The 18512-nt window shown below is 30.9% G+C and overlaps 2 protein-coding genes across 2 annotated transcripts; one reads left to right on the top strand and one right to left on the bottom strand.

Moving 5' to 3' along the window:
- Positions 1-5607: 5607 nt before the first annotated feature.
- On the bottom strand, positions 5608-11761 carry LOC133325527 (23 kDa integral membrane protein). The gene is made up of 5 exons (XM_061534268.1): positions 11635-11761; positions 11036-11224; positions 10770-10955; positions 5988-6188; positions 5608-5911 (listed from the first exon to the last, which is right to left on the bottom strand). The coding sequence occupies exons 1-5, from the start codon at positions 11698-11700 to the stop codon at positions 5696-5698; spliced, it is 858 nt and encodes a 285-aa protein (XP_061390252.1). The 5' UTR covers positions 11701-11761; the 3' UTR covers positions 5608-5695.
- Positions 11762-15448: 3687 nt separating this feature from the next.
- On the top strand, positions 15449-16174 carry LOC133325531 (small ribosomal subunit protein eS26). Its single transcript, XM_061534271.1, has 3 exons — positions 15449-15551; positions 15748-15925; positions 16009-16174. Exons 1-3 carry the CDS (start codon positions 15549-15551, stop codon positions 16167-16169), a joined length of 342 nt encoding a protein of 113 aa, XP_061390255.1. The 5' UTR covers positions 15449-15548; the 3' UTR covers positions 16170-16174.
- The last annotated feature ends 2338 nt before the right edge of the window (positions 16175-18512 follow it).

Below are 18512 nucleotides of genomic sequence, written 5' to 3'. Positions count from 1 at the left end.
CTAGTCTGAACAGTTAGTATTTAGTTTACCGATTTACGATTTTAGTTTTGGATTTACGAAATCTTAAAATGTCAATTTTATAGCATGTACGTCAAGTGGAATTTATTTCACGTATACGCTTTATTTGAAGTATTCGATACAACATTTTTAACTATTCTTTGAATGGTCTCTCAGAATGTTTTAATAAAAATATCTTATTAATGATTCCTTCGATAAATATCAGATATCCTATACCGTCAATATCAGCTGTCTGGCAACATCAGGTGACTGGCTACATCAGCTGACGGGCAACTTTACACAATACACTGAGGATTTAAAAATCAAGTGGATTTAGCTGACATATTTAAATTTACGAAATCCATTCGATCTGAAACATCAAGTTCTATAGCGTATACGTCAAATGGATTTTATTTTGCGTATACGCTATGGAATTGACATTTCAGATCGATTTGATTTCGTAAAATTACCGCATTTTACAATGCGATTTTTCGGTTTGTGGTATGCTATGCAGCTCTTGTGTGATCTGCTAACGTAATTGAAAAACATTCAATGCTCCCAAAATGACCTGAACCTTTTCCGGAGTGACGTACACGGAAAAAGATCCTTCTTGAGCATTAATGATCGAACTGCTTGTACTCACTTGGAAGTTTATAAGCCCTAATAGTACGTTTGCAATAGTACATTGTTTTATTATATCCAGTAGATCTAAATCGTCAATTCCATTAAATATATGTCCAAAAATATCCTCATAGAGGACGTTAATTCGAAACAAAGTCCTAATACAAATGCCGTTTAGACCCTAATTTTATTGCAAATGCGGTGTAGTGACGTTTGTGGAATGCCGACGGACAAATATGGAGTTTTTCAAAATTTTTGGTTTTAGAAGCAGTTATTTTATCTGTTGTTCCTGAGCGACGTGAACGGGTATTTGTCCTTCCCATCACTAACGTGTTCCAACAGATTTACAGAAGTAGTAATAGCAGTCATAGAATTCGGATACATTGGGCGCCATTTCGTACACCATTTACCACTTTATCGGAACTCCTTCCTGGGCGACATGCACGTTTTTTATTCTTTCAATAGCTAAGGTGTCTCAACAGTTCGAATTTCCTATCCTTGTCGATATTTGCAGAAGCAATAACGCCAGTCATAGAATTCTGGTACATTGGGCGCCATTTCATACATCAGTTGGTATCGGAACTTCTTCCTGAGCTCGGATTTTCTATCGTTGTCGGTATTTACAGAAGCAGTAATAGCTGTCATAGAATTCTGACACATTGGGCGCCATTTCGTACATCATTTGCCTATTTAACGGAATATACAGAAATTCGTAGCCAGAAATAATATAGATCAAACGACGAAACGTTGATCGGACAATTCACTTATTTTTGAACCTTTCTGGCCTAAATACTGTTTCTTTGATAGGGTGACCGATCATGCCTTCTAATAATCAAAATTTTATTTCGATTTTCCCTTTATACATTTAAAAAGTTTTGCCACATTTTTGAATAATTCAAAAATGTTAAAAAATCCAATAAATTTATTCGTCTCTTAGAAACTCTATTCTATATATCCATAATATATTTCTATGAGGAAATTGAAATTTGTCTTAATAAAAATGTTTTATGAGCGTTGTCAAAAAACACTTTGCCTATCCTCATTTTCTTTTTATCCTCCAAATGTCCACACAAAAGTAAGTAGCTCTCAAAAAGTTACAAAATAATGTAGGCTGCACTCATATGCATGTATGTATGTGTGTGTGCTATGTTACATAGAACTTTTTTCACATAATTATTAACATCTTCTGTAACCACCGACGCGCCTCATTCTTGAACTAATTTCTAAATTGAAGTATTTGGAAATTGTTGTGATGCATATAAACATATTTTCCCCCTCTCTCTCGAGAAAAAAAATAAATTATGTTAACGAAGTATGTCCTTTGTCCGGATGATACTACCATTCATTGAGATGACGATGCTGCTGCTTGTGGTAATGACTTATATCTACTTATGAGTAGATACATATGTATACGTAAAAAAAGAAACTATAAGGATACTAGTTATCCTTGAACTCATTTTAGGGGAAATAAAAAGAGGGATGGAGAGGTTAAAGGTATTCTTTTTGTCATATGTAGTGCATTCATAGCTTTCTTTGTATGAGGATGTTTATTAGGTTTGAAAAAAAAAAATACCGAATAACTTTCACAAATATAATATCTGTTCCAAAACCTGCAATAATGTACACATTTTTACTACGATAACTACTTTTCCTCTATAATATTGAAAAATTAGTATAAATTAGTTGTATATATTTCACCAAAATATTTCCTACAGCAAAATATTTATTTATTTCATTATCATTTACAAATATGTAATAGAAAATGCATAGAACATATTAATAACACCTAAAAAAATACAATTAAATGATCGAAGGTTATCGAAATGGTGACAGTCAGCTGATGTTTGTTTACATATACACACATCTTGATATTGAAATAATATAACAGCCCATCAGCTGATTTTTGTTTACATTAAAACGGCTTCTACCAAGGCCCATTAAACAGGTCGTGCAAGACGGGAATATTATCGGCAATTTTAGATGAAAATCCTCCATACTGTAAAATTTGTTGTTTACGTTTTCATACGAATAAGTCTACATTGAAAGCATTTTGTAAGCTCGGGTGAAAATCATTTGGCCTTATCGGACGACCTTATAATTGGCCCATGGGCATCTACATGATGCAATAATAAGGTGATGTATCACAACAACAACCTTTGTTTTTGTCTCGATTGTCTGTCAAATTTTTCCATATAATATTTCAAATGGTTGGCAACACTGCACAAAATGGACTACCTATTCATTGTGCCATGGGCATTAGAACTTTTTTAGGATTTATTTGACACATATGCAATGGAATTGACAATTTAAGCCCACTGGTTAATTTAGTACAATGTAAACCTACTATAATGTTTATTTATGTTCTTCTTCAGAACCTGCTCTTCAATATTTATTTTCCTTTAAAAATTTGAAAAGTTTTTCCTGCATCTACATTTACTGTCAAATATTAGCGTTGCACCGAAAATGTCTACTCCTATTCCTCCTCTTGTAAACTCTGTATAATCAACCATTGCAATTATATGCCAGTGTTGCATTTCATCAGAACAATGATTCTAAATAGATCACGGTTCATATATTTATTTAATATTTGCACTCTAGCGGTCGGCTCAACTAACATGGATTCTTACGCTTATTTTTTTTTTTTTTTTGTCGTCGTTGAGACCACACACGTCAAACATGTACGTTTGATCGGTGTGAAGCTCCTAGGCCACAAACGAATCGACAAAATTTCACTTCGAATTTTTTAAAGATTGAAGATGAACAACGATAGTGACGACTTAAGAAATACTGAACTTTTTTTTTTAATTTCATTCACACCGATTGAAAGCACATGTTTGACGTGTATGAGCCGTTTTAGCTTAATGTACTAGTCTTACACCGTGTGCATCACTGTCTTACATAAATATAGCGGCATATGTAAACAAATAACAGCTGATTGTCAACTTAATATAAGTATAAAATCAAGATCTATTAATAAGGTCACCCAGGTTGCAATCGAAATCGCAAAACAGCTGTTTTTTCTCAAGTCTAATGTCAAAAGTTTCGACTTTGTTTACGTTTTCATAATGGGAGTCAATTCACAATAATGCATTTTGATAACAAACTTGAGTGACGCAGATATCCAGCTGGTCTCCCTGGGTCACCGTATTTATAGGCCATGTATAAAACCAATACAGCTGATTACAACAGCAAAAAGTTTGAACTGTCTGTTAAATTATATAAAATCCCCATAAAATTCCCCATGTAATATTTTCAGTACTTCATATGTCCCTAAAAAACAACTCTGACAATACAAGATCAATGTAAATGTAGCATAAGCAATAGTCCAAACATTCCCAGAGTTGTATTTGAAAAAACAAATACTCATTTGGTCAATTTCAAATTTATATGAAATTTCCTTCTTCGTCTTGTTTGCCAGCATAAATTATGTACTTCAAATGTTCAAAAAAATAAAAACAATTCAGACAGAGCAAGATCGATGTGAATGTAAAAACTACAAATACTCATTTGCTACATTTCAAATTTATATGCAATTTCCATAGAACACGTTCGATGTAAATGTTGCATTAAATTAGCTTGTTTTGATGATCAGGGTCTTATCTACACATTACGATTAATCTCCAGAAAACTCCCCATGCAATATTTTCAGTAGCTCATATGTTCCTAAAAAAAACCAACTCTGACAAGACAAGATCAATGTAAATGTAGCATAACCAACCCAAACATTCCCTCTAACAGAGTTGTATTTGAAAACCACAAATACTCAATATGCTCCATTTCAAATTTCATTTGCAATTTCCATAGAACACGTTCAATGTAAATGTTGCATAATATTTGCTTGTTTTCATGTAAATTATATAAACTTCACCATGTAATATTTTAAGTACTTCAAATGTTCAAAAAAAAAAACAGTACTCATTTGCACCATTTCATATTTATATGCAATTTCCAATGAACAAACGTTCATGTAAACCTTGAAATATATTTGTTTTTTTGTTCAACAGCACTGCCATATGTTTTGATATAAATTCTCATCGAAATTTGGTAAATCACTTTAATTTTTACCTAAAATATGGCAAAAAATCAAACTCTGACAAGCCATGATCAATGTAAATATAGCATAAGCAACAGCCCAAACATTCTCTCTAACAGAGTTGTATTCCAAAAAGCCAAATACTAATTTTCTCAATTTAAAATTTATTTGCAATTTCCTTGCTTGTTTTCACATTCAGGTTCTTCTTCGACTTGTTTAACCCCTATAAATTATATTAAGTACCAAAAATATCCCCATGTAAAAAATCAACTCTGACAAGACAAGATCAATGTAAATATAGCATAAGCAACATCCCAAACATTCCCTCTAACAGAGTTGTATTTAAGAAAAAAACACAAATACTCATTTGCTGCATTTCCCCCCACTCGCACACACACACACAGAAATACCCAACAATCGATCTCCCAATTAACGATCTTCCAAAGAAAGATAAACTACAAATTTAATTTTTTTTTCTTGGTTTTTGTTACTTTTTCGAAATTTGATGAAATTGAAATCTAATTCTATGCGGTTGTTTTTTCATTTGGTTTGAGTTTATTTTTCTTAATTGAGTTTTTCTTATTGGTTTTCATTCATTTTTTTTTTCAATTTTTAGTTAAATTTTGTTAGATTTGTTTCAATAATTCTCTTATTTGCTTTTGCATGTTTTGGTTTTTTACTTTTTACGTTTTTTTCTTTTAGTTTTGTTTTTGTACATTGAACATGACAAAATAACAACAAACATAAATTGAGGGCCACATTTATTAATTTCCATCTCAAATTATAGAATAGGTGTGAATGTGTTTGTGTGTTAGTTGTTTAGTTATTTAGTAGTTGTTGTTGTTGTTGGTTGTTCATTTCGTATTTTTGTTTTTGTATATCTGTTTTGAGAGATATTAGAGTAATCTAAAACATTTCATTTTTTGTTTTTTTTTTTGGTTGATTTTTTTTGTTAATTTTTTTGTAGTTTTTTATGATTTTTTTTTTGTTTTGTTTTTTTTTAATAGTTTTAATTCAATTGAACACTTAAAAGCTAATCGTCTGTCATTTTTTACCACCGGGTGCAGAAGTTTTTAGCACACGATGCCCTGGTGCCGTGGGTGACAAACTCAATGGTGATGGTATATCCTGGCGTTTATCCTGTATGGAGAGTGGCAGAAACTGTTGCTGGCGTTTCTTGCTAAGTTTATTATTATCATAGCCATTGTCGTTTTTACCATAGAGTATGGCCAAATGAACAACACAAAATAGGCCCAAACTCTGTGAAAATTTAAAAAAAGATATTTTTTAATTTATGTTGTTGTTGTGGTCTTCTGCAGGATATATCGAAACTCACCTGGAATATGGCTATAATGGCAGCACCAAATGCAGTTATCAGTAGTGTATATTTAATTTGTTCGGAGACAACGGCTAAACAGCCTCGTTTATAATGAGTATCGCAGGCTGATTCATAAGCGGTTTCAGGTCGCGAGCAGCAGGACCAGGGTAATGATAAACGGCGATAATCAAGTGGTCCATCAACGCCACAGCATTGTAGCTAAGGTGAGAAAAAGTATTGTTAATTATAAGATGTATCAGAATTTGCTAACTTAAGAAAATTATACACTACGTTTACATAGGGCAAACAAAATTAATGTTTTTTTTTTTAATGTCCCGGAAAACAATACATAAAAACCTCAATGTTACGTTTACATTTTACCAGATTTCGTTAACCCAGTAGGTTTAAGTTGTCAGTTCCATTGTAAATAAATCCTCATGAAGTAGGTTAAACCGGTAAAAAGTTCTAATGTAAATGACGTTTAAGAAACGTATTCAATATTTATTATATATTTCTTCTCATGAATAAAATATTTTATGTTTACATTTACATAAAACCATGTTATTATATTATTGCAATGTGGAACATTGTATTGTACAAACTTGATTCACACTAGACAAGTTTAATTGCTTCATTTTTGTAGTTGGTAGTTGTGAGGGTTGAGGTAGTGGAAATCGTTCAACTCTCTCACAAATTGTTGCTCTGTTCATGAATCTGCAATAATTTCTATTAATCGATATTTTTCTTTATATAGACTCGATTAACGAAATCCAGAAATGTACCCTAATTGTTTACACATACCTTTAATCGTGATCTAAATGCCGATCAGCTGATGTTTGTTAGTATGCATACAAAATTATCAATTTGCGCCAAAAATATTTGTTTGCAATTTGAAGAAAAGTGCGTTGCATTTCAGTAGTACCCCGCCGCAAATGATTTTAATGTGTATGATAAACAATGTAAATCCAGTCTGATAAAGAAAATAAACCCTGATCCAGCCTTTAATCATAATTATATGTTATATGTAAATCTGTTTTAAGACTGAATTTACATTGTACTAGATTCAGTAAATCCAGTGGACTTAAATTGTCAATTCCATTGCATATATGTCAAATAAATCCACATACCACCAGAAAAATAGATGTTTACATATGTTCCGTTCCCGTTCTTGCAAAAATCTACTATTTATCGAAATATTTTTCAACATTTACATTTACAATTGGTATCAATTATTTAGGCCATGATCATTAAAATTTTGTTAAATAAAAGTAGTGCTTTCATAACTAAAGAATAAATAAAGCAGAATTTTCCAAAAACAAAAAAAAATTAAATCCGCTCAACATCTTTATTTGCTCGAAATCATATCCTAAATCAAAATAATTTGAAATACAACCCTGATTTTTACACAAAAAATGCATCATTTATTCTAATAGTACCAAAATGGCAACGCTTTACGCTTCAGATTATTCAAACGTTCAAACGTTATAAATAAATAGCAGCATACGTAAACAAATAACAGCCGATCATCAACTTTATATAATTTTAAAACTATTCTAAACAGCTAGGATTTTGTACCCCGATTTAGAAGGCATAGTCAAAAAGCACATTTAGCTAAATATAAGTAGCATTTTCATACAATAGATATTAGCTGGATTTATTCTATATATTCAATATTTCGATTTGCTCGAAATCCTACAATAATTCGAGATAACTTCAAATACAACCCTGCCTTTACACAAAAAATTTATCAAAAATATAGCAGCATAAGTAAACAAATAACAGTTGACTGTCATCTTTAAATAAATGTTTTTAAAACTAGTCTAAACAGTTAGGATATTGAGCCTCGATTTAGAAGGCATAGTCTAAACGCACCGTTAGCTAAATAAAAGTAGTGTTTTCATACATTACATACATGGCACAATGAATAGGTAGTCCATTTAGCGCAGCTGATGTCTTGATTAACTGTCAAAGTGGGTAATTTCTACTTGAATTCGATGTGCAGTGTTGCCAACAATTTGAAATATTATATGGAAAAATTTGACAGATAATCGAGACAAAAACAAAGGTTTTTGTTTTGATACATCACCTTATTATTGCATCATGATTACATATTAGCTGGATGTATTCTTTGCTACGTTTCCAAGAAACATTTTTAAATAAATATGTATTTTAAATGAAAACTGAAATGTTTAAGATCCTTGTAGACTAATAAATACTGTCACTTTCACTGAAATAATTTTTCTCAACTTCTTACAATGACAGGAAAAACAATTGGTTGACGCCAATTTGGGAGACCTCTGTATGCTTTACTTGCATTCTCAAGGTTATTTTGACATTTTCCCTTTTATTATTTTTACTATTTAAAAAACACGGGAACTCAGTAAATCAGCTGTTTGTTTTATGTTTAATTTTTATGAAATGATAAGGGCGTATATACATTTAATTCAGTGTTTGTATTTAATTACATATGCAAAAAGAGCCTTAAACTTTTTGTTGTTTTACAATGGCAACAACAAAAATGGCTAACCCCAAGACATTTAGAAGCTCTATTTATATTCTTTGTTCTCTTCGAGAACACCTCATAAGTCAGTTGTGAATAATGTTTAACAAATATAAGGTCGTGTTTACAGTTAATTCTATTAAATATTTCATAAACAAAAGTAATTGGTCAGTTCCAGTACTAATGGAAAAATTATAAAAAAATTGAATATTCTTACATTTTTTGGAAAGGAAATAATTTTTTTGCATTTACTGGTCACTTATTTGATTATGCTAGTAGTATAAATCAAATATTAATGTTTAAATAAAAATATACAATAAAACAACTATCCAATTTTTTCCACTTCAATATTCAATAAACCGCCCTCGAAAAGTAATAAATATTTCTGTTCACTTCAATATTCAATAAACCTCCCTCGAAAACTAATAAATATTTCCAAATACTCTGCAAAAGTAACCTTCAACTTTTTGTGTTGTTTTACAATTGGTTAACCCGGATTTGGGAGACCTTTGTATGCATTGCCTTTTACTCTCATAGTAAAGTGGACAATTATTCCCTTTCACTACTTTTTTAATAAATGTGCAAATACGATGAAATATCAGCTGTTTGTATCATGAATAATTCATATCACATGTTTAAGGGCGTGTTTACATTTAATTTCGCTAAGCTAAGCTAATGGTACATTTACATAAAATACGTTTTGCGAAACTATTTCGTTGGAACAAATTAACACCTTGTTCCATGGTATGATAGGTTCTGGAACGGATTTTATATTATATGAAAACACTATATCAAGTTGGTAATTCTAAAAAAAATATTTTAATGAAAAATTTTCGTCCTTCACTGGTTTTAATCTTAAATGTGAAAGTACGAAAAAGTTCAGCTGTTTCTATCATGTTAGAGGCCGTGTTTACATTTAATTTCACTAGTTTTATTATTAAATGTGGAAGTACGAAGAAATATCAGCTGTTTGTATCATATATCACTCATATCATATGTTTAAAGCCATGTTTACATTTAATTTCGCTAAGCTAAAGGTAGATTTACATAAATATGTTTGGCGAAACTCTTTCGTTGAAACATATTAACGCCTATTGTGTTTATTATATATGGTATATTATTTATTTATTATTTATGGTATAATAGGTGCTGGAACGGACCTTATATTATATGGCTTTATTCATGATGCAAAAATAAGGTGATGTATCAAAACAAAAAACCATCTGTCAAATTTTTCCATATAATATTTCACATGGTTGGCAACAATGCACATTGAATTCAGCTAGAAATTACCCACTTTAACAGTTAATCAAGACATCAGCTGCGCTAAATGGACTACCTATTCATTATGCCATGCCATTATTTTTTATTATGCGGAATAACGAAGAAATATCAGCTGTTTGTATCATGCATAATTCATATCATCTGTTTAAGGCCGTGTTTAAATTCTTAAATTATTAAATTCTTTGGTACACTGAGAACGATTTTGAAATGTTTCCCTTTTACTAGATTTACTATTAAAAAAAGTGCTGGAACAGACCACATATCAATTTAATAATTATAAAAAAAAATATATTTTAATGGCTTTCCTTTTCATTGCAAAACTTCACAGGTTTTGCTATAAAATGTATAAATAATCACTTAAAATTACTGTTGAATATATCATATGTTTAAGGCAAAATTCAAATACATTTAATTTTTTTTTGTATTTCACAGTTTTTATTATTTAATGTGGAAGTACGAAGAAGCATCAGCTGTTTGTATCATATATCATTCATATCATATGTTTAAGGGCGTTTTTACATTTCATTGAATGTTGCGGTTTACATTGCATTTCATTGAATTAGGAATTGATAAATAAAATCAGTAGCATTTTCCAAAACAAATTAATGTTTTTTTTTAATTAATAGATAATTTCAATATTCATCAAACCCCTTTTGAAAGCAAGTAAACACTTTCCCTTTCAATGCAACCAAAAAAAGAGAAAACCTTCAACTTTTTGTTGTTTTACAAATTGCAATAACAACAACAATAACAAATTGGTTAACCCCAATTTGGTAGACCTTGGATGTTGGGTGTTTTTCAGTATGCGTTACAACCTAATGTACACACAAAGTTGCATACACACACACAAGCAAATAATTATGTATACACTCGACTCAATGACAATTTCTTTGTGAGTGTGTGTGTGCATGTATAACACGCACAGCATAGTTCAATGTGTTGTTGTTTTTGTTATTATTATGATTGCTGGCAACTGTGCCTGTGTATGTATGTGTGTGTGTGTGTGTCAAGGTTACCTGTGATTGCATCCTATTCCATAAATGTAGGTTATCAACCTTGGTCCTGGAGAATTTATCCAAAAATTCGACAAATGAATCATCGATATATATCTCCACCGATGATGGCAAATGTTCACGCATAGCCAAGGACCAGCCGCACAACAGGAATTGTATTAGAATATTGATGACCAGAAAGGTGGCAAACTTGTGAATGAAAATAAACAAAGAAAAGATAAATCAAATGAATGGCTATTATTGGGAGCAAAGAAATTTTTACAACTTACCAGACCCAAAAGACATTTTTTCTTTTGATTGGTGGCCTGACAGCCAATCCAGCATAAAATAAATGTACCCGGACCCAAACACAGGAGCAAGGCAGCTGGGGCCCATAGCCTATTTTGTACAACGCCATAGTGGCCGGAATGACCCCACAGCAGGGATGTGCCCAAAAATATTTGTGCACAGCCAGTGACCTAGAGATGGAAGAGGGAGAGAAAAGGGGAAAATGAGAACAAAGAAACAACAACAATAACAAAAAACAGTCATAAGAAATTGTGTTAACATAGAGCATAGAGTAGCACTCATTGTTTGTCTGATGTTTTTATTTACATTTCTAAGGATAAATACGCAACACTGACACACATACACAAACGTATACATACATGTGTGTGCATGCACTTGCCTTTTGTTGGAAAAACATAAACATATGTAGATATGTGTCAAAGTTGCGCAATCATCATCATCATCATATTTTCACTACAGGACTTTTTAATGAGACAGAAAGACAGACATACAAATGTGCAAGGATATTGCTGTGATGGCATGTATGTGTGAGTGTGTGTGTGTAATATGCAATTTATTTATTTTGTTTGTAAATACTTACCGCTAATAGGACAATATAACAGTATACCATATATTTGAAACATTTTATACGTTTAGTTAATGCCATTTCATATGCTGAACTCTGAGGTGGCAAATTTTTACGATTTTGTTGATAAGCCACCAGCAGTTTTGCTACTAATTCTCGTTTCGTTTGTTATTGTTGGGGAGTACAAATTGTTCTTTGGTTGGACTACCACACCGTCTTCTTCGTCGTTGTAATCTCAAATCTCAGTTTATTTATTTTTTTTATTTTCTTTCGTTCGTTCGTCTATCTGTCTTGTGCTCCTCACATAATGGCCAACCAGCACACAACACTTTGTGTTTACTTGGTTATTTTTTTTTCTGTGTCCTTTTTTTTTTGCTTCTGGCTCCAATGGCCAGCTTTGCTCTAAAATTCCAATTCGTTGTTATTTCTTTATTTTAGATTCGATTTATTCCTCGCACACACACGCACACAGAAATTTATTATTTTGTGCCAAAGACAAGGGACACCACCAAAATTAAATTAGGAAAAAAACAATTCAATTGAACCAAGAGTAATAAAATTTTAAAGAAAGCAGTTTGATGCTGAAAGTAACCAGACTTTTTCTTACATGACATTGTTATACTCTTCTGATTTGAACAGTCAACGCATTATCTATAACCAAATTTACGCAAATACTCCACCGTATAGCAGGATATTGTCTGTGACAAACCAAAGAGCAACAACGACAAACAACAACAATAACAAAAACATAACGTAAAATAGGGACATGGTTGTTTCCCATATGTCAAATACCATGCACATATGCGAACGAAAGGAAAAAAATATCCAATTGGAAACAACCCCTAAATTAAAGGGAATGGCGGGAGGAATTTGAAAATGAGATTAAAAAAATTGAGTTGTACATTAAGTCAAAATTAAAAAAGAAAGCAATAAATTGAATTCCCCAGTTTACTAAAATATATCACTAGTTTTACGTAAAATTAAGGTAGCTGACAATTTAAATCACACATTTTGACATTAGCTCGACAATGGAAAAAACAATTCATATTTGGTGTAAACATATGCTAATGGTATATTTACATACATCAATGTGTCCTCAAAAGGCATATACATTAGAACTTTTTAGCAGGTTAACCCACTTAATGAGGATTTATTTGACATATATGCAAAGAAATTGGCAATTGAAACCCACTGGTTTAACGAAATCCGGTTAAATGTAAACGTACTATAACTGACGTATAGAATTGATTTTTCTTATTGACGGCTTAAACTTCTTAAAGTCGATTAAAATTCGTATTTATATATACAACTCGATTAACGAAATCCAGAATTACACACTATTTACACTTACAAACAAATTGAATTCTGCTATTTACTAAAATACATCACTGGTCTTACGTATAATTAGGGTAGCTAGACTCTAAATAAAGAGTTGATTTTTCTTATTCAACTTAAAGTACATTTATATGTACGATTTTAAATCAACTCGATTAATACAAACAGTTTAAACTTACATATAATCATGAAATAAATCAGCTGATTTTTACATACAAACAAACAACAAAACATCAGCTGCGCCAAACAAAATATTTGTTTTCAAATTGAAAATGGAAAGAAAAATTACAACAATTGAAATTGGAAAATACAAAATGCGATCACAACACAATAATTCTATTAATATTTTTCTATTTTCTTCTTTCTATTTTTGATAGAGATGTATTTTTCAGTACAAACCATACAAAATTAAACGCACTCAATGTCTCGATTTGAGATATTTTCAAATACAACCCTGCTTTTGTACCCAAAATAATTACATTTTCCCTAAAGTATGCTACAAAATACATTACGATTCAAAATAGCTGCCTACTGAAGATAAATTGACAGCTGATGAACAATTAAAATTTGTTTTTAATTTATAATGAGACTTAAAGTACATTTACATATACGATTTTAAATCGACTCGATTAACGAAATCCTGAAATACACCCTAATTGTTTACACTTACCTTTAATCATGATCTAAATGCCGATCAGCTGATGTTTGTTAGTAGACATACAAAATTATTAATTTGCGCCGAAAAAATATTTGTTTGCAATTTGAACTTGAAATAAACAGCTGACATAGGCTATAGCTACATACAAATTATAATTTATTTTGAAATTGTGGCTTGTTATGTCGAACCCATATACAAAATTTGTGGATGTGTATAATGTTTTGAAAAATTTTACAAATATTTAAAACATTAAATAAAAAACAGAACAACTTTTTCGATTTGCTATTTATTGTTATTTATTTTGATTTAAAAAGCCAAATGGTTTTGTTATAGCGCATTTACATACACACTTTTTTATGATTTATGGATTTACGAAATCCTGAAAATAAATTAAGGATATTTATAATACATTTACATAGTACTGAATTTAATAAATCCCTTCAATTACACCTATGTCATATAAATCTTGATAGAGAAGGTTAAAAGTACATTTACATATACGACTTTAAATCGACTCGATTAACGAAATCCAGAAATACAACCCAATTGTTTACACATGCATTAAATCATGATCTAAATGCCAAAAATATTTGTTTGCAATTTGAAAATGAAATGAAGATCAAAACAGTTTTGCAATACTTTGATCGTTTGGAAAGTAAAAAAACGCCTAAATACACAAAAATTCTGTAAATAAGTTTTATTTTTCTTTGATCTTCCATTTTTGTATTTGCCAACCGTTAAATTTAAAAACAAACAACATGTGGAAACAGTTGCAAATTTTGGTACATTGTGAGAGAGGTGTATTTCTTCGTATAAAAACCGAGTTGCATCTCAGTAGTATCATGATTTCGATCATGATTTAAAATAAACCCTGCCGCACGATGATTTAAATTCGTATTATAAATCATGGTAAATTCAGCCTGATTTAGAAAATAAAACCTGATTCAGCCTTTAATCATGATTAGTTGTTATATGTAAATCCGCTTTAAGCCGGTAAAAATCAGGTGATACCTTCTTAACCACAAACGCACAATTGATCTTGGTAAAAATTAGGTCTTTACTCAAATCTTTTCAAATTATTTTGTAATCTGAGAGATTTTATTTTGAAATGTTTCCCTTTTACTAGCTTTACTATTAAAAAAAACTGGTGTCAAAATTAGCAGACAAGACTTTTAGTTTTTGCATTCATAACTGCACATATATTTTTCGTACGACATAACCTATAAACAAAACAAAACCTTAAGTGTTTTCATATATCTTTCAAACAGCTGATTTCAAACCAACTCGATTTCTAAATCGAGATACAAAATTCTAGCTGTTTAAGCTACTAGATAGCTCATTAAACTAGTTCCCTATTTGCCCATATATTCAATAACAATTTATAAACGACCATCACCTTTATTCTTTTACATAAAAAAATTGCAACTAGATTTTACTATTTTCTTCGATATCATAAAGGAAAATTCGTCATCCTAGTAAAAAGTAGCAGATTCTTGCAGTACAGGAACTGACCAATAAATAACAAAAACTAGTAGATTATTGCAGCACGGGAACAGACCAATTAATAGTTTGTCGTAAAAAAATGCCACTACAGAGCTGTATTTTTCATATTTTCCTTTAAACCTTTTCATTGTGTCATGTTCTTCATGTTTATATTAATCATTGATTATTTAATAACAAATTTCTCAATTATTTTCATTTTAATTAAATCTTTGAAAGAATTAATCTTTTATTTATTAAGAAAATACACTTTCTAAAGTTATCCCATTAAAAATGCTGCCAAGTTTATCATCTACCCATAATCATTTACAATACTAACGAATAACCACATGCAAATCTATTACAAAAGCTGCTGTCAAAATGTGACCAACTACAACTAACTTAACTCCGTAGATTTCTTTCTTTTTCTTTCTTCCGGCCATAGGAGACTGACAAAATGGTGCGTGTGTTAACAATTATCAATTTAATGAAAAATAAATATGGAAAAAATGTGATCAAATAACCAAAATGAAAACATGTAAACATATTTATTGATAAAACAATAACAGAAGATACTATAAAGCAAAAGATATTGTGAATGGTGTTGATGTGTTATTAATGTGTGTGTTTTATCTCCCAATACAAAATATTTCCAGACTAAGAAGCGTCGTAACGGAGGTCGCTGCAAGCACAATAGAGGCCATGTAAAGGCTGTGCGTTGCACCAACTGTGCCCGCTGTGTGCCCAAGGATAAGGCCATCAAGAAGTTCGTTATCCGTAATATCGTCGAAGCTGCTGCTGTTCGTGATATTTCTGAAGCCTCCATCTGGGATTGTAAGTTTTGTTTGAAGTGTTGTGTTTCTTGCATCCAAACCCGAGATATACTAATTATTTGTTTGTTTTCTCTAATATTCCAGCTTACACTTTGCCCAAATTATACGCTAAATTGCACTACTGCGTATCATGCGCTATTCACTCCAAGGTCGTAAGAAACAGATCCAAGGAAGCTCGTCGCATTCGTACTCCACCAGTAAGAACCTTCCCCAAGGATATGGCTCGTAATCAACCAAGAAAGTAAATAAATGCTGTTGAAAAGCATTGAATAAAACTTTTTAATTAAAAAAAATTTGCAAATGTGTTCTAATTGGATGAAAATTGAGGCTGGGTCAAGAAAGTATATTTTTGGATGCTGTGGGATAAAACAAAAAAAAATTTGAATTTCTTGGATGCCAAAAAGTAGGGCTTAATTGAAATAGTAGGTTACAAACTGGAATCAGATTTGTTTAACACAACGTTAATTTTTGTTAAAAATATCGACATTCGTCGGGGGATTTAAAACTGCCGGTGAAAATTTCGACAAAGGAAATATTTTATTTAAATAAAATACTTTCCTAAAGCGTGACATAATTATATTTGGCTTTGTAATCTAATATAAAGACCAGAAAGTTAAAAAAAAACTAATTAAACGGCGTTCGAAAATTGGGCTACAATTGGAATTTCAATTTTTCATAGAAAACATGACATTTAAAAAAAATTATTAGAGAATCTTTTTAAAACTTTACTAAAACAAACTAAAATATATAAAATTATTAATATATTATTATATAAAAATTCAAAATATATCTGTAGCATTGGCGGGTTTATTTGGGATATCATTTGTGTGTATTTCTTTATTGCAAAGTAGTCAGGCGTATTCCTAGCTTTTTACTGAAAAAGACAATCACTTATTCAAAATATTTGGATTTTGAATCGCTCTTGTCCCTTTGGATTAGATTTTCTAGATTTCAGAAAATTTCATGTAGTATTTTTATAACAAATTCTTCGCTTTTAGAAGCAATCTAAATTTATTATCTTTCAAGCGAATCACATATGCAAAATTCGAATAGCAGACAAGGTTATTGAACTGTTATTTGAAACCATCAAGGCTTTATATAAATGTTCATTAAGTGTTAAAATGCTGACTGATTTTGGAATTACAACAAAAATACAAAAAAATAAGTGTATTTTTAAAGGAGAACTTTCCAAGCATTTTCCCACGAAGGTATGGAGTTTCTTCCTATATATATATATGTAATCGACACAACCTGCCGAACATTCAAAAGCAATTCTCATGACTTCAGAATATTTTTTAAACCAATGCAAACCAGGAATGCTTAAAATCTCCAAATGCCGGATATTTAGGGATTTAAGAATCTAAAATATTAAATTATAGTTAATACTGTTATACATCCTCATCCAAATCAGTGAAAATAAGGGGTACCATAGCATGGGGCTATACCTAAGTTGGATCAGAGTCCAAAATAGCGGATTGCATTCAATTTGCTTAAAAATTTATTCAAATCTTCCAATATATTGAAAATTCGGTTTCTGAGACTTTTCATAAGCAGGGATCAATAAAGGGATCAATACAGTTGAAATCGCTTATAACGACAACCAGGGGCCATCGAAATTGGTCGCTGTATGCGATATGTGTCGTTATAAACGATTTCGACGTTATTTTTATTAGGAAAATGTGCAATCAGACAGAAATTTTGCTAATAATCAGAATGTCAATATCAAAATATAAACATTCCAGTCGCATACATAGATATATATTTAAAACTGAACCTAGACCGACATTGACGTTTCCACGTACAAATATTTTAAATCTAAATTAAAAAAAGCACTATTCTGTTGATTATAAAGTGTTCATTTTAATTATTTTAATTAATAGAAAATATATATTTATTAATTGTCTAACGAATCACCCTATGTCAGTACGCAAGTGACAGCACTACATTTTTAATATAAATTGTTTCATGAATCACCCTATGTCCCTACACAAGTGACAACACTAAAGTCCTTTCTCAATCTTTATTTGCTTTATATAGTATATACAATTCTTTACATATAAACAAATAAATAATAATAAAGATTAATGTCTTTATTTATAAATGGTCATGAATCGCCTTGTGTTATTATAACACAAATCATTCACAATAGTCATGATGTACAAAACAATCATTCACAATCATTGTACAATCATTCACAATGGTTTTGGTGTACACAACAGGGTGATACTGTTGTCATTTATTTGACTAATGGCAACAATTTATTTGTACAATATGGCAATACTCGTTTAACTCTGACAAAGTAACCACTCATTATAAGGATTTGTGTTTAGCAGAAGCATTTTCTCCACAAATAAAATATTACTTTTTCATTAACAACCTGTGTATTTCCATAGATTTAAGCGGTTTATTGGTAATTTCAATTCCTTTCCTTTTTTCACGCACTAACAAACAACTACAACAATAACTGGAAACGCATGCGGCCGCCGCAAACGAAATTGATATGTGTTGTTTGTGATTACTAAATACATCATTTTAATTTTTCTTCACATCACTAGATTTGTAGTTTTTTACACAATGTCAGCAGCAGC

Source organism: Musca vetustissima, unplaced genomic scaffold (assembly GCF_032173495.1).
Source record: "Musca vetustissima isolate MV318-11 ecotype Yass unplaced genomic scaffold, APGP_CSIRO_Mvet_v1 utg7569, whole genome shotgun sequence".
In the NCBI taxonomy this organism is placed as follows: domain Eukaryota; kingdom Metazoa; phylum Arthropoda; class Insecta; order Diptera; family Muscidae; genus Musca; species Musca vetustissima.
This window is presented reverse-complemented; position numbering and strand designations above follow the sequence as displayed.